The 21,361-nt window shown below is 37.0% G+C and overlaps 1 protein-coding gene across 1 annotated transcript in view; it reads right to left on the reverse strand.

The window, feature by feature from the left end:
* Positions 1-333: 333 nt before the first annotated feature.
* The window catches only part of TPD52L1 (TPD52 like 1), a 106,123-nt gene continuing 85,095 nt past the window's right edge, over positions 334-21,361 (reverse strand). The window contains exons 5-9 of the mRNA XM_004382751.1: positions 15,269-15,370; positions 11,247-11,261; positions 9,236-9,274; positions 5,807-5,867; positions 334-465 (exon numbers count right to left, since the gene is read on the reverse strand). Of these exons, the coding sequence (XP_004382808.1) occupies positions 334-465; positions 5,807-5,867; positions 9,236-9,274; positions 11,247-11,261; positions 15,269-15,370 (349 nt within the window). The remainder of the gene's footprint in view (positions 466-5,806; positions 5,868-9,235; positions 9,275-11,246; positions 11,262-15,268; positions 15,371-21,361) is intronic.

The following is a 21,361-nucleotide window of genomic DNA, read 5'->3' on the forward strand; positions in this document are numbered from 1 at the left end:
TCAATGCAAAAGCCAAAGCAAATAATTCAGAGCTACACGTTTGGAAAATGTACATTAAATTACAGAAAGAGAAGGGTTGTGACCAGTCATGTATCTACTCAGGGCATTTAAAAGATGACAAAATATGAATACTGAAGGTTGGTGGTGAGGTGTTTCAACACAAATACAAATGGAAGTTATTTTATTCAACTCTGTGGAGAGGCCATTTGAATAACAATGACAAGGCCTGGGTTTTTCCCAAGGGGAATTTGGTCTTCATATCTTGATGTGGGGGGGCAGGAGATGGGACTGGGCAGTGGCTGGGCCTCTGGTGTGGCTACAGCTGGGAGGAGCCTAGCACTGCAGCTCCCCTTCCTCCTCAACCCGCCGGGGGCCTCCAGCGGAGCTCTGGGCGCTGGCGTGGGCCGTGGAGCTGAGCACCTCTTCAAAACTGCCTCCGCTGTGGTTTGTCCCGCCTACTTTCGTCTAAAACCAGCAAAGACGAAGAAAAATCAAAATGGTTGTTTATTATTATTATTGCTATAATGTTTTCATAAGAATGCCAAAATCTTGATTACTTCAATTTCAGAAATACATTTTTTTTTCTATAGATGAGATGAAAAGGATGTAGAGAAGTTAGTTCCCTTTAACAGAGTGTTAAAATGTCCCTTCATACTTGGGCTCTGGGACAGGATTCAAACTTTAACTTTGTATCAGAATTTTAGCAACACTCTATCTATTCCACATCTAGGTTAAAATCCCCAATTCCTTCAGGAGCAAAACAAGATCTGTGGATTTGTAAAGTCTGTCTGCCCCCCTACTCTCCCCCAACCAATCTGATCAAAACAGAACTGGATTTTAGATTTAACTCCTCCAATTTTACAAATGTATAAATGTCACCAAGTGACTTAAATTTAGGCTTTCTACTTGGGAATTAGCAGGGCAATCTGGATTTCTGAGAATGGTCTCTTGAACAGCCGTCGTGGCTCAAATGAACGTGCTTTCTAAATGATCTCTGCCCTGCGAGGTGGCCATGGGTCTAGTCTTAAGGCGCTGGTAATTTCACACCTGCATGGGCAGCTTGCCTTTTAATAGAAATAGCCCTTAAAACACAAAGTAATAATGCTCTACGAGGTTCGCTTTTTGTGTTCTTATTATCAGCTTATAAAAAATAGAAGCAGGAAGAAATCATTTACAATTTAAAAATATGGTTAGGTATTTCAAAAAATTTCTTATTAGAAAGTCCTTCAAAAGAATATGTAACAGTCCCAAATACTTTATGCAAGTCTTAGTAATGTCACATTGGCCTTCTTTAGCCATTAAAAAGATGGAAAACCACTTGGAGGAAAAGCAAGATATAGAATAGATAATTATGTTACAACTGACAAATTGCCACCTACATCTCCGTGTCACCCAAGTGATCACTGACAAGAACAGGAATAACACCGAGAATGTGCATTACTCAAAACGCACTGCCTGGCCTGCCCTTCTGAAAAACTTAACCAGGGTTTTAAGCAGTTCAGTCATTACAAAAACAAGCAAACACTTTTGTCCAACTGTCACTAAAATCCCTCACTGCTTCTTAGCCCTTTTATTTATTAAATTGAAATTTTCACTCTGTTCTATGGTTTAGAAGGGGGGTCAGAAAACCCTTTCTGTACAAAGCTAGATAGTAATTTTTTAGGCTTGGAGGCCACAGTCTCTGCCATAAATACTCAACTCTGCTGTTGCAGGGTGGAAGCAGCCACAGACAAGTTATTAGTGAACGCGCATGGCTATGTTCCAATAAAACTTTATGGATAGACACTTTACATGTAAATTTCATGTAATTTAATTCTCTAACTTCACAGAATATTAGTCTCTTTTTTATTTTTTCCAACCACTTAAAATTTTAAAAATCATTCGTAGCTTGTGGGCAGCCAGCTGGGTTTGGCCCACAGGTAGTAGTTTGCTAATCTCTGGTTTACAGCATTGATTTCTCCTTTTCTCTGCCTGTTATCTTAGCACAAGGAATGGGGGAGTGTTTGCAACTATGTAATTTTCTCTATCTTTATTTCTTTCCTTAGAGAAACAAATAAGGTTTCATCAATGCAATCTACTCTTATTAATAGTCCCCATTCGCCTCTTTTTTTCTCCCCCACTTAAATTCTCTTTTGCAATAGAAATCACACACAGTGTTGAATCAGGTGAATACCAATTACTGCGATACTCTTCTGAGCTTTGCTTCATTCTTCTCTCCCACATCTGATTTTTCTTGAGTAAAATGAAGAAAGAGGGAGCCTATTTGAAATAATTTGGAAGGGAGTGGAATAAAAGGGATTTCCTAGCTATGTGGGTTTAATGACCACATACCTGAATACTTTAGGCAAAGACCTGCTTATGCAGAGACATGGACTATAAATCTTTCCTGGACCCTTCCAGGCATAATTTTTTGTTTCCATGTCCTGAAAATTATAATTGTTTTTTGCATAAAATTTCATTTGAATTACTGAGTTAGTTTTCCTGATCTCTCATAATAAAACAGCTGGCCGATAAATAAACAAGAAGTAAAACATACCTTGCTTTTTTTTTTTTTAAGGATTTGATTCAGGTCATGTAATGTACAGCTGTACAGCCATGCGCCACATTACGTCCATTCAGGCAACATCCGACCACATATACATCCGTGGTCCCGTAAGGTTATAATAGAGTTCAGAAATCCCAATTAGAGAATGGGACGTAGTGGACATATCTAACATCAGTTAGTAAAATGCTTGTATTAAAATACAGTACATACTGTGCCTTTCTATGCATTAAAAACATTAAAGAAACACAGATACACTAAAACATCTTTAACATAATAACACAGTAATAATAATAATGTGGGTCACAAAGTAGCGCCCATTTGTTATTAACAACCATTGAATGTACTTCGAAGTTTTAATATAATAGGCTTTATGGGGGTTGTTTTGTAACTATAGGTTGTACATAAGTCAGATGTTCCTCACGCAGGAATGCCTGTATATAATATGGTGTTTGCACAACATCCAGATCACATAATGTCCTATTTCATAGAACACATTGTAGACATTAAGCGATGCATGACTGTATTCATCAAAAAGTAGATGCCCTAAAAATATGGTCTGCTTACATGGGTGCAGAACAGATGGAAGGGAAGTAGTTCATGATTATTCACTGGAACATGGTAGAAGATGCCAAATGTGGTTTCACAGGAATTGATTCTGGGGTTGATGCTTTTTAAACTTGTCTGTCTGTTGGTTGGTTGGTTTGTTTTGGATGAAGTAGAGAGTATGCTCTTTGACTGTAGAGGTGACATCAGCTGAGATGTCATAAAGCATTGCAAGGATTTAGGAAGAAAGGACTAAATTTTATATAATTGTGATGAATTGTGAAGTTTTTCATGGAAAAACAAACTATATACAGAATTATGTATAAAAGAGAACAATCAATTGGGTACAAATGCCACATGGTGCATGACAGATTGTGTAAGAAGATGGCAGGAGTGGACCTCACTTCACAGAAGAACATTATCTCTAATAGAACACAAATGCGAGCATGATTCGCTGTTACTGGTGTTTCTAAAAATCAAGCTGAACAACAGTATATATGAAGAGAAAAGCAGCATTTAGACCTGCAAGGAATTTCATTCATCCTTACTGATTCATGAATCATTCCCTCAGAAGAAAGCTGTCTAGGGATCCATGATTGAAGAAAGACATAAAAATTTTGGAGATTTAGAACAACAACAACAAAAAAAAAACTATACAAAAAATAAACTACATAAAGCAGGGTTAAACAAATCTATTATTTAGTCTAAGGGAAAAAAGAGTAATGAGACGTTCCTAATTACTGAGGAAGTGAGAGGTTTTACACAAAGCATGATTATCAGTTATTCTCCATCGCCTGAGCGGGCAGAGAAAGAAGGCATTGGCCATGTCATACAAAGTGGATGGATGTGAGTCTTGTTAAACTCATAGACAATCATGCATGCATAGAATTCACTTTCAGGAGGTCTTGACATAAGCTAGTATCAGATCAGCTGAGTTAGTGACGTGCATGTCTGAAGGAGGAGGAAGGCTCCACACCTTCCATCCCCGTGAGGCAAGAGAAGTGAGAGACTAAGGGTGTGGACCAAACACTTATATCATATGTAATCTGTGAGCTTACCAGAATTTTCTAAAAGCAAATGAAAATAGGTTGTTCTTTATCTTCTTTTGCTTCTTCATATCCTGTTCTTCTAAAGAAAACCTAAAAAGTACAACTTCTCCTATGTCAGAACTTATCTAACAAAGAATTCAACCTCCTTGGATTGTCTAAGGCTAAAAACCAAAAGTTGAGAAGCTGAATTCCTAGGATTTCTGAGCCTGTTGTTTTGATACTAAATATTCTAGCAAGAGAAATGTCCACAACACTGTATGTCCCTCCCTTTCAAAAAATTTCCTTACAAATGGGGCAATTTAATGGCTCCTGCTGGTTCGTGTGGGAGAAAGATGTGGTAGTCTGTGGAAACCCTATGGGGCAGTTCTACTCTGTCCTTTAGGGTCACTAGGAGTTGGAATCAACTCGATGTCAATGGGTTTTTATTTTTCTGGTTTGGACTGGTTCGTGTACATTCAGTAAATTATAATTTTGACAAGCAAAGTAGTGAACTAGTAGAAACAGCTGGTTAACGAATGAAACCAGTGAAGGCATGGTAAACAGTGAGCAATTATTTCATTCTTAGGCCTTAAACACTTAATCTCAGGTGTAAAAAAGTAGACTATGGGAAAGATCCTCTCCTAAGGGAAAGACCTTCTGGGTCAAAATCAATAAGAGCATCTAGGACATCTAGAAAAGAATACCTTACAGCCTCACTCATATCAGGTTGCATATGTGAGAGAGAGTAATATGGCAATAGAACATTCAGAAAGAGCTGAGTAATCAGCATGGGCCTGTATCTGCTTCCGATCTGGTTAAAGATAACTCATATTCTTAATTTTCCTAGTAATAGTGAAATACAGCAATGGACTGTACACAAAATAGTGATAATTGTTGGAAGATGCAATCAAGTTTATGAGATAGCTTTCTTAAAAAAAATTATCATCCTGGCAGTTTTAATGACTTTTCCTGATTTTGTATATTTTAAGATGATACTGATTTTATTTTTGCTCTTTTCTCCTCTGTAGACTAGCTTATTTTATCTATTCTCAACCAATAAATACAGTATTTTTTAGCACCTACCATGTAATACACATATTTTCAGAGATCAAATGCATTATTACAGAACAACATATTTTGTCATTCAGCTTAACGTTCCCTAGATGATAATCAATTGTGCTCAGCATGTTAATTTAGTGAACAATTTTAGGTTGCTGACGGCTTGTGGATGGCAGTTTAATACACTGCAGCAAGTTCATTTTTGCTGGTCCAAGCCCAAACTAGAGGATCTCTGAGCTGTTACTGAGCTTTTACTCACACTCTAAATTCAGATTCACATACCCTTTATCCCATCTACATTTCTCTTTCACATATCTACTTTTTGTGGGATAGCATTAAGAATTCTAACCAGCAAAGAGACTGATAAGTAATGAACAAAAACCCCAGTTCGCTTTAATGAACAATTTGCCCCTGAATGGATTACGCAGACAACTCTGTGAGGATACAGTAACACTTTTCAATACTGGTTTAATTTATAGATTTATACGTGAGGGAAAAGAATTGACTTCGTGCAAGTTCGCCTTCAGGGATGCACAGAATACTGGCTAGCACCACCTTCGAACTAACCACAGCAGTAACTAAGCTGTCCGGATTCAATGGACTTAACCACACAAAATTTGCTTGTCTGTACCTTAAGGCTTGTGACAGTTGTCTCAACCCTCTCCTCAAATGATTTGAAAGTAGGAGAATTCCTAAAATAATAATAATAAAAAAAAAAAAAGAGGTCAGCTCCAAAGACATAGCTGTCTTAGCAACCATGTTGTTTAGTTTTCTGCTCTTATTTGTAAACGTCACCTCGGCAGCAGAGCTAGCTGTCAGTTTGCTACCTACACCAACCATGTTTTTAAAAAAATTTCACTTTTGCTAGGTTAGGGCCAGATACCATAACCTGACATGTATGCTTCTAAGTAAAATGGTCAGATACTCAACTGTAGAATAAACAATATAGCATTTGGCAAAGATCACCAGTTGCCATCGAGTCAATTCCAACTCATCGTGACCCCATGTGTATCATTTTGCAATTATAAGACTGAAATAATTCTACAATGCACTGCCTATCATTTCCAATGAACTGAAGGAGTAATAGCTCAATTTTTCATTTACTAACTATATCTGTATCTCTCACAACTCTCCTTTTTTAACTCAGTTTTTTGTAAGCAATGGAAAGTCTGTCTGAAGAATGTCATGTTTGAATTTACCCACCTGGAGATGTAAAGTTATTTATTATTTCAGTGAATGTGAAGCATGACAGAAATAGTTCAAGGAAAAGAATGTTCATAAGCTTTTTCTTTTCCATGTCTTAAAAAGTTATTTTGTCAACTTCCGTGAAGTAGTGTTTCTGACAGTTAATGCTTTCATTATTTTAAGTTAAAATACACCCATTACTTGTTTAATGCCTGATCACAAACGGTGCAATGAGCAGTGTTGTTACTTTTCCTCTCTATTACCGGACGGAAACTTCAGAGTCTACTGGCATTTTATTTGTGATTCATTCATTGTGTTAAAGAATTTATATACTATCTCGTTGCTCTAAGAGTTAGATGCTTCATTTGGGGTTTAATAGTTTTCAGCCCTGGGGCCATAATGGTTAAGAGCTCAGCTTGTCTGCTAATCAAAAGGTCAAAAGTTCAAATCCACCAGGTGCTCCTTGGAAACCCTATAGGGCAGTTCTACCCTGTCCTATAAAGGGTTGCTATGAGTCGGTATTGACTTGACGGCAACGGTTTTTATTTCTTTATGCTGGGTTTGGCCATGTGCCATTACCATTTAATGACATCATTACCATTAAATATGGTATCACCAAGTTCAACTAAAGAAACAGGAAATGAACTAAAAATGTTTCTTGAAACTTGTATCCATGTCAGCTTTCAGCAATAAGGATTGCCATCATTTTTAAGTCAAATAATTCAACTAAATGTTATTATCTTTGATTCACCAATTCTTATACTCTCTTGAGCGCAGAAAAGAGTAAAATAAGAGAAATGGCCTAGGAAAACATCATAAGGGAGAATGGCTATAAAACATGGGCTTCATTGTATGGTATGGGATAAAGCAGGGCTCTAATACTATCAATAGAAAGTAACATGGAAAATACATTTTTGAGTGAATTTGTCTTTGTTAGGAATTGTCCCCTGAGACTGACATTCCACATGGTCAGAAATTCATTTGCATTCAGGCTGCATGAAATAACTATAGTAAGTTCAGAGGGCCCAAGCTCGGCATCATACCTTATACATGACTCAAATGTGAGTCAAATTCCTATGAGTAATCCTTTATAATGCCTCTATTTCATGGTGAAATATTAGTGGAATTACACTTGAATGACTCAAAACTGATATACTGGCATATATATATGGCATCTTACTTTCATTGCAGTTTTTATTTGGTCTGCTCACATAACTATCATCAATCAGTTACACAGGACCACAGTTGGCACAAAATTAAGTCTAATGCTTATATATTAGATGAGTAAAATAGTTTTTATGTTAATTTCTAGAAAGCTCATGGAGACTACATTTGACCGCTAAATCACTAGACAGATTCCTAGTTCACAGAGAAAAACCATGTTAATTTTTTGCAAGCCTTCTTTGAACACCTAGACTTAAAACCAGACAAGGAAAGCAGCTCAGAGCCACAGGTTGCAGTACTCAATCTGGGTTTTCCTATGATAGGGGAGGGACCCTGGTGGCACAGTGGTTAAGAGCTACGGCAAGTTACGGCTGCTAACCAAAAGGTCGGCAGTTTGAATCCACCAGCCACTCCTTGGAAACTCTACTGGGCAGTTATACTCTGTCCTATAGGGTCAGTATGATAGGGAAGTAAGTCTTTCAAGGATGAACTAATCCACCTGGAATCTATATTCTGTATTTATTACCAAATTAGGGAAACCAAATACTGTGTTTAAATTTTCAAATCAACAAATTAACCAAATAACCCCAGTATAGAAAAGACTTTATCAGACATAATAGAACAGACATTTCTCTAATTAAACTACAGTAGAGTGCATGCTGCAGAACAGAGAGAAACAGTCTAATCAGATTTAATCATAGCATATGCAGCTACAAACTTTTAACACTGCAAATGACCCTAGAATTTGGCTTCAGTGATCTCAAATGGTTTGGAGTAACTGCACCCCCTCTATAATGAATCCAAACCCCAATATATAGAGCAGGTATGAGAGGCACAGTCCTGACTGAAGTAGGGGAGGGTTCCAGAGACTTGATTTCTCCTACTATGCATGATGGACCCAGGCAGTTCTAGGGCTCTGGGGAGCATTGAGAGAAGAGTAGTGAATCTGGTTCTAACCCTTTATTTTAAATATGATAAAACTGATATCACTGAGGTGATTATCTCAAGGCTGCAAAGCTAATTCTTGGAAGAGCTGAGCTACAACCTGCATCTTCTGACTCCCGATTCATTCCTGTGTACTCTATTACTATTAATTTGATTTTATCTGATTCTATCATGAAACCATGCAAATGTGAAGGACGACATTTAGCTAGAAGAGACTCCTGTACAAATTTTCATTGGCCAGTCATTTTAATGACATTTTTATTGTTTAACAGACACCTCATCTTAATATCAACCTTAACAAATCTTAATGATATCCTTTCTAGAACTGTCACCCACTTAGTCTTCTACCCTTTTGTTTAAATTCTCTCCTAGGCTTGCATTTAATTCTGTTGAAAACAGAGACATATTTCAACCACTGCAAGTGTGCTTGGAATGTTCCAGGCCCTGTGCTAAGTGCCTTACACAGATTACTTTGTTTATGCCTCCCTACAACCATATGAACGCGTTAGGATAGGTTAAGTAACTTGTCTTGCTTCACACAGCAGACACTGTTTATTTAAAAGACCAAATCCATCACACTATACTTCTACAGGATTGTCAGCTCTGTTCCTAAAGACCATCAGAAAAGAGAATGAGATAGTTCATGGCACTTCAGTAATTTCCTTTTATATAAAGGAAAAAGAAACACAAAGTAAATGTCAATAAAGCAACAACTTTATACACATTCTGCATTAATATTATGTAAAAAATAATTTACACACATTACCTCATAGCAGGCATACTTATGGAATGGCGAATGGAGTAGCTTCAAGGCAAAAGCATATTAAAGGGGGAAAAAGAAAGAAAAAAGAAAATAGCATAACATCAGTACATGAAAAACTTCCTATTCACAGTATTAAAACAGCAATACAAATATCTGAAATATGCTCTGCCCACTCTACAAAACGATACTTGTTTTCCTGGGGTATAATGGGCCACTGTCTGCTTCCAATGGTATAAAAGAAGAGTAGATGATCCATGGTTGCATATTATTTCACTCCTTGTAGGCTCCCTAAGTCAGGAAATCTGAGCGGAATGTCTAGCTTTCCCCAGTTCAGCCCAGTAGCCCATGGCCATCCTCTACAGGTCCAATCAAGGTCTTCCTGCCCTGTTCCTGCTCAAGAAGACAGTAAGGATGGGAAGTACAGCCAGCCAGATAAAAGCTAATGGTTCCATTGTAGAGAAACTGTCCAGAGAAATGCACATAATTAACATAAGACGTTCAAGGAATCACATGCCAGACAAACGATTCACACAGTTCAACATAAGAAGACGGACTCAGCATCCTTTCTGGTTTAATTGTCAAGAACATATGGTACAAAAAAAAAAAAAAAGAACTTCTGGTACAAAGATAAATATTCCTGAGAATCCTAAGGGACTCAGCCTTCTCATCCTTTGCCGTCATGGTAGCTGGCTCATCTTCCCTCTGATTACCTATTATTTTCTATGTGAATTTCTCTCAGAAATCAGGCTGGGAGGAGGGAGGAAGCAAAACAGGGTCCATTTTCCTGGGATAGTACTCCCCCATCACACTCTTCAACACAGTCAAGAAGCCAATCAGTCAGGGATCAAACTCATCACCCTTCCCTGACAATATCCACTGAGGTCATTAGTTTGGGCAACACTTTACTAGACCACAAACGGAAAAGGACACAAATTCAGGAGATACTTACAGTCTTACCCAGACACTGTTTAGAAACTATAGACAAAACATTTCCTCAGAAATCACATGAAGAAAAGAACTACTAAAAGAAATTTGTCAGCACTACCAATCTGTTCTTTAAATACATGCAGTTTTCTTAAAGAAAAAAAAAAAAGATTTAAATAATAATAAAATACCAGCAAAAAGAAGGCTACGCTAGAGGCTTGAGCTGACAACCGCACATTTTTTAACATTGTTCCTTTCCAGTAACCTTTCTCCCCTTCAACTTCAGAAGGTACAGAAAGTGGAAGGTGAAATGCCTGCACTAATAACAGTGACAAGAAATTCAGAGAAACGTGACCATCTAGAGAAAATAATTTTCTGTTTCTCAACTTTACTTTCTATAAATTTTATAAAAACACCCAACTCTCAATGTCCATTTTCCTTTTTTTTTCCTTCTTTCAATTTTAAGTGTGGAAGAGCAAAGACCTCTACCAGTGTGGGAAGAAACGATGCAGAAAGAGAGAGTCCTATGAGATTGCTCAACACGTGAAATTGGTTAAAGTCAGGAATGAGATAAATATGTGCCTAAACAATTTTCAAAGGAGCCCTGGTGGTGCAAGAGTTAACCATAAGGTTGGCAGTTCCAGCAGCTCCTCAGGAGAAAGATCTGGTGATCTGCTTCCATAAAGATTGTTGTTGTTAGGTGCCGTCGAGTTGATTTTCGACTCATATTGACCCCATGTGAGAACACAGAACTGCCCCATAGGGTTTTCTAGGCTGTAATCTTTATGGGAGCAGATCACCGGGTGTTTCTCCTGCGGAGCCACTGGGTGAGTTCTAACCACCAACCTTTCGGTTAGCAGCTGAGAACTTAACCACTGTGCCACCAGAGCTTGAGGGCACCTAACAGCAACAACATCAAATAAATTTCAATATATTGAGTGCTCTACAGTCTGTATCTTCCTGGTCATTAACTTGCTCAGAAAAATGGAGCTGATTTTGTTGTTGAGGCACAGTGTGAAAGAAACCGAGGGACACTGGGGAGCAGCAAGGGAGCCGGCCACTTCCCACATGTGGCCAGGACAGTGCTTACCCAATAGAGTGAGATCTGCAGCCAGGCAGCACAGGAAAGAAGAGCAGGAGAGAGTTAGTATATTAGGATGCAAAGAAACAAACACCCTGCCTCCCCTTTGTTGTCCTCTCTTTCAAGAGCTCTAAAGCAATATTAGGTAATTCCATTCCTTACTCAATTTAGGTTCTTTTGTTTGTTTTGTTTTCTTTCGTTCTTTGAGTACACTGACTTTTAATGTATCTTTAAGATTATTTTGCCAACCTTTTAGAAGTTTTGGTCTCTGGGTGGTGCAGTCAACACACTCAGCTGCTAACTGAGGTTGGAGGTTCAAGTCAAAAGAAAGACAGGAACCCAACTTGGAAGAAAGGCCTGGGAATCTACTTCTGAAATATCAGTCACTGAAAACCCTATGGAGCATAGTTCTATTCTGACACACATGGGGTCACCATGAGTCTAAATGACTCCACCGCAACTGGCTTTTATTACTCCCATGGATGTATAGAGATGGTTGAACTTCTCTTAAAAAATTACGTGCCTTCTCTATACATTTCATCCCCAGTGGATCACAGTTGGAACAAATTCACTGCAAAGCTCCAGGAAAATGTCAATATTATTATAAAATGAGTCCAACAGCTTGCATTCCTTCAGAGTACTTTCATAAATGTGACTTCACTTTAATTTCACAGGAAACATTGTAGTTAGGTATGAACAATGCTATTTTATAGTCCGGAAAGAGACTAAGTAATTCCATGACTAGGCCAAGGCATCTTCACTTAACAGCGATCAGGTTAAAATGAGAATACTAGCTCTGGAAATATAATCTATTTTTACAAAACATATAAGTTAAATTCTAACATAGTGTTTTTCCTTCAGTTATTAAAAGGCCCAAATTCTAGGTTTTCAAAATCTATGAGTATAAATTTGGAATTACTTTAAATAAAAACTGTGTTGTACTGTTTTTCTTCCCAGGTATCTGAATTTTGCTGGCAATCTTTTTGATCAAATTCAGAAATTTGTTCTTAGAATTCACAAAAGAAGTTTATAATGTAACTAGTGAAAATATAAAATAATGTGATATTTTAAACCAAAAAAAGATTTAAAATAAAGTGCCTGTGATACAATTTTCCCACTATTATTTTATAAATTACTACCTAAATTTGGACAGAAAATCAAAACTTACTAATTTTTCTCATTTAAGAATCTTTATTAAAGTAAATTTAAGCAATTTTAAAATTTATCATAGTTTAAAACTAAAAACCCTTTGCAAAACTTGTTGCTTTCATAGAGAAGTATCTTCAGGTTAGATGTTATAGTTCAAGAAAAACAAAGCTCTGAATTTTTCCAACTTGACAAAATATTACGGGACTGTACTTGAGTCTTTAAAACATAGGCTACATTTTCCAATATTTTTACCCACAGTTCACAATGAAAATGTTGTATCCTTTGTATAGAATGATAGTTAATGAAAAATTTAGAACTCCTAAGAAATAGGTTCTCCATTAGCTTAAAACAAAGCCACACCAAACCAGGAGGAAAGCCAGTCAACACAATTTAGATATTATACCATCAGTGTATTAACATGAATATGCCAACATATTGCAAGTGTGAAACACAGTCTTCATCCTTTACTATGCTGAAAAAAAAAAAATGAGCAGAACCTTTATGAAATACAGTGGGCTCCTGTTAATGGACTCTCTCTGATTTCCATCATGTGACTCCATCTTATAACTCATTTAATAAAAATAAAAACTAGCATTTATTGAGTGCTTAATACATGCCAGGCACTTTTCTAACTGCTGTTCTTACAATAACCTGATGACGTTGTTAATCTCATGCCCATTTTATAAATGGGACCATCCGGGTACAGACAAGCTAAGTTACAATGGCCCTCCTCATAACCTGACCACCTGAAGCAGAATCACCTGGGAGTTTGTTACAAATGCAGAGTCCTAGATTCCACCCAAGACATACCAAATTGTAATCTCTGAGAGGTGAAATCTAAGAATATGTCGTTTAAATAAGCTTCAGAGGTTTGTAAGGTCCCTTAGACGGAGAAACACTATTCTAGTTGGGGTATTATGCTGAGGTCCCACTGTTAAAGTGAAAGGTTTTACCTAAGTATGTAGAGAACATCTTTTTTTTTTTTAATTTTGTTTTGTTTTCCTAAGTTTTATTCATTTTATTGTTGAGAATATGCACAGCAAAACATACAACATTTTGACAGTTTCTATGTTTACAATTTAGTGACATTGATTACATTCTTCAAGTTGTGCAATCATTCTCATCCTCCTTTTCTGGGTTGTTTCTCCCTCATTAACATAAACTCACTGCCCCCTAAGGTTCCTATCTAATCTTTCGAGTTGCTATTATCAATTTGATTCAATATAGATAATTCTCAAAAGAGTTCAAGGCCTAACAGAGTTCTTAAAAGAGCTTAAGGCAGACATTTTTTACTAGTTAAGCTAAACTACTGTTTGGTTTTAAAAATATATCAGGGGATATTTTTGGTTTAAGGTTTAAAGATTATCTCAGGGCAATAGTTTCAGGGGTTCATCCAACCTCCATGGCTCCGAAAGTCTAGAGTCCATGAAAATTCAAAATTCTGTTCTGCATTTTCCCCCTCTTGATCAGGATTCCTCCACAGAATCCTTGATCAAAATGTTTAGTAATGGTAGCCAGGGTCTTTTCTGTTTTAAGAAATGATTTAATTTGTTTAGATAAATGTTTTAATGTCATTGAATTGACTGCAAATATTATTTGTAATAAACTTAGGGCTAAGTAATAGTTCAGAAGGTTTACCTGTTCATCACTCTCTGACTGAGAAAATTCAATTGCTTTTCATTATTGCAATATTAGTAAAAATGAAGAAAAGACAATGTACTCAGATTCATGTACATGTACTTATTTAACTCTAGGCCCTAAGCTGTTAAATTGATATATGAGTATTTAGCACAACACAGCAATTTTTGAGGCCAAAAAAGTAATTTAAACACAGAGATATAAATATTTACCTCTAAGTATCAAAGCTGCAGGGCAATATAGAAAGTCATAGTTTAAGAATCTAGTGAAATAAGTACCCACAGACTCTTTTTAAAAGAAGAAATATAAAATATACTTTCAAAGCTTTAAAAATGAATTTGATTCCTAGAGAGAAAATAAAATTAGTATCTAGAGAAAAATCTCCTAAGGCCTATCAACCAAATTAAACTAAGTATGCAAAAAAAAGAAAAAAACAGAGTAATAACTCTATGTAAAATAACTTCCTAATACATAATATAAAAAATAAAAACAGCCAATACTACTTTTTTTTCTAGTGCTTACAGTGAGAACATTTGATTCTCCATTCAAAATCTACCTTGATGCTCATCTCAATTTTATATTATAATGAAATACTGAAAATAACAAAAATATACAAGGGGACTTGTTTCAAAGTTTGTCTATAGCTATGAACTGGAAGATAATACAGCCATTAAAACTGAAGGCGTAATAAGTATCTACTAACATATTCACAATGTATTGCTAAAGTGAAAAAAGAAAACTACCAGGAAGTATATACCATGTAGTACCCTTTTAGAATTAAAAAATAAATATGTATATATTTAGCATAGGAAAAAAAGTAATAGATAGCTATTTACAAAACTGTAACCTAAAACAGTTTTTCAAAGCATATTCCACTCAATGCATATTTTAAACTACTATTTAAACTACAGTAGTTAAGATTCAGCATATACTGCGTTCTTGGAAATCTCCCCTCATTACTAGTGATTAAAGGGATTATAAAGCACCCATAGTTTCCATTTTTACTAGGTTCAGTTCTCCTGAAGTAGCATCTTTGGGACCATGCCCATTTCTGACTTTTAGGCAGAAAACATCCCGATATGCAAAATTTATCTCAGTCATCACAGCAGTCACATGAAACTTTAATCCATTAAAATAAAATAATAATAAAAAGAAAGAGTATGTTAAGTAAACCAACTGATAGGCAATGCTGCCCTTGTTTTAGAAGGGCTGAATACTGTTCCCAGGGTTCTTTCCCATAGTACCTCATGTCCCCAAACTTCTTGCTGATGGCGGTCCCAACATTGCTGAATGCTGCAGTTGCCTTCTGCCCTGCATGACTCAGGGTTTCTTGTGTTTTCTTGTAGCTAGAAGTAAAAGAGAACAACAGTAAGTAAAAACATTTCTATATCATGAGCTTCCATCAAATATTCATCTTCTTTCTCCCTCCTTAACTTTGAAAATGCTCTTTCCTAAACAGATTTAGGGAGAAGATAGTGTGCAAAAGTAAATGTTCGTAACTGTCATTTGGGGATGATGGACTGACTGCTGTTCATTAGAGGCAAAGTCAGACCACTGAATCTGAATTCAGAAAGAATATACATGTACAAATATAGATATGAATGCGCAGACCTTTAATGACAAATAGGGGAACTTCTTAAAGTGTATAGAGTTGTTCTTGAAGTATACTGGGTCTACTAAGAAATATTTTCCAAGGAAAACTAGGTAACAGAAATTAGAAAATGTAGGTTTCAAGGGGAAATTTAAGGTTTTACTGGTTGGTTGTTATGTTGTGGTTAGGTCCCGTCGAGTTGCATCTGACTCATAGCGATCCTATGTACAACGAACGCAACACTGCCCAGTCCTGCGCCATCCTCACGATTGTTGTTTGTTTGGGCCCATTGTTGCAGCCACTGTGTCACTCCATCTGATTCAGGGTCTTCATCTTTTTTGCTGACCCTCTACTTTACCAAGCATGATGTTCTTCTCTAGGGACTGCTCCCTCCTGATAACACATCCAAAGTATGTGAGACATAGTCTCGCCATCCTTGCTTCTAAGGAGCATTCTGGCTGTACTTCTTCCAAAACAGATTTGTTTATTCTTTTGGCAGTGCATGGTATATTCAATATTTTTCTCCAACACCACAATTCAAAGGCATCAATTCTTCTTCGGTCTCCCTTATTCATTATCCAGCTTTCACATGCACATGACATGATTGAAAACACTATGGCTTAGGTCAGGCGCACCTTAGCACTCAAGGTGACATCTCTGCTTTTCAACACTTTAAAGAGGTCTTTTGCAGCAGATTTGCCCAGTGCAATGCATCTTTTGATTTCCTGACTACTGCTTTCATGGGTGTTGATTGTGGATCCAAGTGAAATGAAATCCTTGACAACTTCAATCTTTTCTCCATTTATCATGATGTTGCTGGTTGGTTAGTTTGAGTAAATTTAACCAGAAAAATATAACTAGTTATTTAATTTATTTTTCTACTACAAATAGCTGGAAATAGTAATAAGGGCACATTATCTGAACTCAGTATAGTGACTTTGTTCAGAAACAATTTTAAGAATACAACCCTGCAATTATTTGCTTATAAGCCTATGTCCCCACTAGACTATACTCCTCGAAGGCAAGGAAGTCATTCATCTTGTGTTCCCAGTATCTGGCAGACTCAGGAGAAACTCAATAAATGTTGGATGAATGAATGGATAACATAGAAGAGGATGCTCCTCTTAGCTCTAAACTGGAATTTGGCAGTAGGGAAAGAGAGAAGTATGGTGACAGAAGCAAAACAGATAACAGAGGTAGAATTGATAGAACTGTACAGGAGATTTTAAGTGACAAATAAGAATAAGACAAAAAGATTATCCTGAGGTTTTGGGCAAAAATGACAGGAAGGACAGTGGTGCCATCTGTAGGACTGAAAATGTTCTAAGAGTGATTTAGTAAAATGAGAAACAAAAGATACGCAACTTGAGGGAATAAAAAGAAATCAGCAAAAAGGTATATAAAAACCAAACCAAACCTGTTGCCATAGAGTTAATTCCAACTCATGGTAACCCCATGTGTTACAGAATAGAACTGTTCCACAGGGTAAAGAAGTAAAACAGAATAACAGTAAGTAACAGTTTCTATATCATGAGCTTCCATCAAATATTTATCTTCCTCCTTACTTTCAAAATGCCCTTTCCTAAACAGATTTAGGGAGAAGATGGTCCACAGAAGTAAATATTCCTAATTGTCATCTGGGGATGATGTGCTGTAATCTTTATGGAAGCAGATTGCCAAGCTTTTCTCCTGTGGCACTACTGGGTGGGTTCGAACCACCAACCTTTAGGTTAGTAGCCTATTGCAAACCACTTGCACCACCCAGGAACCTAGTTCCTCCAAAGCCACCTGCATATCCTATAACAACTGTATGCATATGGTACTTTTGAAGACACTTTATATCATATGAAATCAATTACATCTATGATTTACTTCTCCACCTCTGTTTCTGCCCTTCCATCGCCCACAAATCACCCAGTCCTAAATGTAATATTAGACTTTAACGAAACGCTTTAAAACATGTCCATTGGTAGCCCTTGGGGATGGAAATTGCTTTATTAATACTGTAGTCTCTTTTTCTGTTAGCAGAATGAAATGATGAATCTATAATATTATCAGCAGCATAAGTTATTTACTTACACAATCGCTGTTTTCCAGGAAGTGTAAAAAACCATACATCATTTGGACCATCAAACCAATGGTCTAAGCAGACATTTGCTGCACAGACATTTTCTAATGTTCCTTGTGTGTGCTACACTACAATGCCTTTTGGGTTACAAGGTGATTAAAAATAAAATCCTCATCAATTGGGTTTATAGTTTAAGAATAAACATACAAATTCAGTTGGGTTAAACTAATGAAACGTTAAAAAAAAAAAAAATAAAAGCCACAAGATATCTCAACTTCCTTGCTCCCTACTGAAAATAAAAAATCCATGTTTTTTTAATTAATTAAATGTTTTTTCCAAGTTCTCAATATTGCTCTATTTTCTCTTTCCTTTCCTATCAAACTTTTTTTTAATATTTCCGTTTTTGTTGTGTTGAAAATGTACACAGCAAAACATATACCAATTCAACAATTTCTACATGTACAATTCAGTGACAATGATTACATTCTTCAAGCTGTGCAACCATTCTCACTCTCCTTTTCTGAATTATTCCTCCATCACTAACATGAACTCACTACCCCCAAGTTACTTCTCTAAAGTTTTGAGTTGCTGTTGTCAATTTGATACCATCCCATCAAACTTCTTAAAAGCTGTTCATTGCTTCAACCATCTCACCTCCCATTTGCTGCTTAACCCAGTCTAGTGGGGGTACACCTTCAACATTCCAACATAATTACCTCTTAGTCACCAGATTCTTTTCTGATGCTCACCCCCCTTGGTCTTTCTACGTTTGGTAATGCTGCTTATACCCTGCTATTATGTCATTCTGGTTCTTCCGTGTCTGGGAGGTCTCCTGTCCTCTGCTGGTGGCTCCATGTTCCCTGCTCAATAACAACAGCAACAAAAGGGTGGCTAAAGCTTAGGCCCTCTCTCCTTCTTAGTCTGCTCTTTTTCCTTTGTTGTTGTTGTTATTAAGTGCGGTGGAGTCAGTTCTGACTCATAGTGATCCTATGTACAACAGAACGAAACACTGCCCGGTCCTGCATCATCCTCAGAATCATTATGCTTCAGCCCATTGTTGCAGCCACTGTGTCAATCCATCTCGTTGAGGGTTTTCTTCTTTTTCGCTGATCCTCTACTTTACCACGCATGAGGTCCTTCTCCAGAGACTGGTCCCTCCTGATAACATGTCCAGAGTATGTGAGATGAAGTCTCATCATCTTTGCTTCTAAGGAGCGTTCTCACTGTCCTGCATCCAGGACAGATTTGTTCTTTCTTCTGGCAATCCTTTTTCCCTTAGAGAGCCTATTCACTCTCAGAGTTTTAACTAATATCAACAATGAGGATGCGTCTAACATCTTTCCTAATCACTCATCAAATGGAACATGATACTGCTTTGCTAGAATAAAAAATAATGTTCCATAAGCATAAAGTATACTTAATTTATGTTTATATACCACTTTGCAAGGTTATTTCACACATATCACTTGTTTTTTTAAATAACTATAATACCTATCAGGCAATATAGCGTAAGCAAGAATAAAATAGATTAGACATTTTTTATTCACATGAAAAGTTTGAAATAGACATTGTTAGAAAATACACCTAGGCAGAACTTTGTAGCAGGTGTCTGCTGTAAGACTGTCCAAGACAAATTCCACAAGGAGTCAGGTCTTGCTTTCATTCTTAAAATCAAATATTTTATATGTCTTTTAACACATATCTCTAGAATTGATTCTTAATGTGTATATATGCATCTGTGTATCTGCATGTGTTTATATGTGGTAAATGGTTAAATTAGGTCCCTAGGTGGCACAGGCCTGACGACCTGCTTCTAAAAAGTCACAGCCTTGAAATCCTTATGGGGCAGTTCTACTCTGCACACATGAGGTCATGAGTCATAAATGACTTGACAGCATCTAACTAAAAATATTAATATCTAACTTGTTGTTCAAGAGAAGGTAGTTAAAGTAGAACTAAATGCTAAAGGCCAGAAGTAAAAACATCAATCATTATTACAAGACTTTAGTGAAGTGTGATCGTGAAATGGCAGAAACATTTCTTCTTCAGAAGAAACATGCTATTAAAATAGTTTCCAAAGCAGTGTCCTGCTCAGAAAATACTCTTTAAAAACAAGACGTAAATACAGTTTTTATTTTGAAAAATAAAAAGATTTACTTACAAATAAGTAAAATAAAAATATGAAATTCCTATTCCAGTTATATTTTTGGGATACTGACAAAGTCTTCACAAAGTAGTATTTGGGCGACGAAACCAGATCTATGAAAACCAAACCAAGTCCATTGCTGTTGAGTCAATTCTGACTCATAGTGACCCTATAGGAAAGGGGAGAACTGCCCCATAGGGTTTCCAAGGCTGTAAATCTTTACAGAAGCAGACTGCCATGTCTTTCTCCCATGGAGCAGCTGGTGAGTTCGAACTGCCAACCTTTTGGTTAGCAGAGAGTGCTTAACCACTGTACCACCAGGGCTCCTTGATCTATGAGAAGTGTATTTTTTTTTTTTAAAAAAAAAGGCTATTCCGTGTCTAGAAGTTGGGAAGTTTGGAAGTGAGGAAAGCACAGTATTATATACAGATGAAACATGTTCTTGTACTATGGAATCTTTCTATCCGAAGAGAAGAGAATATAGGCGTATAAAACTTCCTGTCTCATTTCTCAATTTAGGCAAATGGGGATAGCTTTCCGCTCAGCAAGAAAATATAAGGCCAAAAAGGGCTGTTGGATATCTCTGGTCCAACTCCTTCATTTTATTGGAATCCACTATCTAGTATTGTTTTTAATTTTTTTTCTTTTTTTACTTTTATTTAAGGAAAATGTACTGGTCCCCTATTATTGTTTTTGCCTATTATTGTTTTCGTTGTTAGGTGTCATCGAGTTGATTATGACTCAGAGTGACCCTAGGTGATAGAGTAACCTTTACGGGAGCAGATCGCCAGGTCTTTTTTTGTGGTGTGGTCACGTTCCCACAGTTAGACTATGATTTAGAATTCGGTCTTCTGACTCCCAATCCAGGACTCTTTCTGCTCACATCACAATTCAAAAATACCAAAAAAAAAAAAAACTGAATGCACAAATGTCTCATGTACAATGCTGAGAAAATAGAACAATTTAAATGCCCCAAATAAGAGACTAGCATCATCTTTGACTCTTCTATTTCCCTTACGCTCCATATCCAGTCCATCAGGAAATCATGTTGGTTCAAACCTGAAGATAGATCCATAGTCTGTCTACTTTCTCACCATCTCCACTACTCTCTACCTTAGTTCAGTCCACCATCAGCTCTCACCTGTGCTACATCAGTAATCTCCTGACTGGTCTCCCTCCTCCTCCCCTCACCTCCCTATAGTGTCTTCTCAACACAACAGGCAAAGGGATCCATTTAAAACATTAGGTCAGAGCACGTCATTCTTCTGCTCAAAACCATGCAGTGGCTCCTCATTTCACTCAGAGTAAAAGCCAACAGACTTACAATGGACCTATTGATGGCCCTATACAACTTCATTCCCTAGCATGTCTCATCTCCTCCTCCTCTTGTTCACTCTGGTCCAGCCACCCTGACCTCCTCACTGTCTCTCAACATACCAAGCCCCATCCTGCCTTAAGGTCTCCGTTATAGCTATTCTGCTATGTGATGCGATCAAATTTGGCCAAAAAAGCGTTTTGATTCATTGTAGGCC

The sequence above is a fragment of the Trichechus manatus genome, unplaced genomic scaffold, assembly GCF_000243295.1.
Source record: "Trichechus manatus latirostris isolate Lorelei unplaced genomic scaffold, TriManLat1.0 scaffold00098, whole genome shotgun sequence".
NCBI lineage: Eukaryota > Metazoa > Chordata > Mammalia > Sirenia > Trichechidae > Trichechus > Trichechus manatus.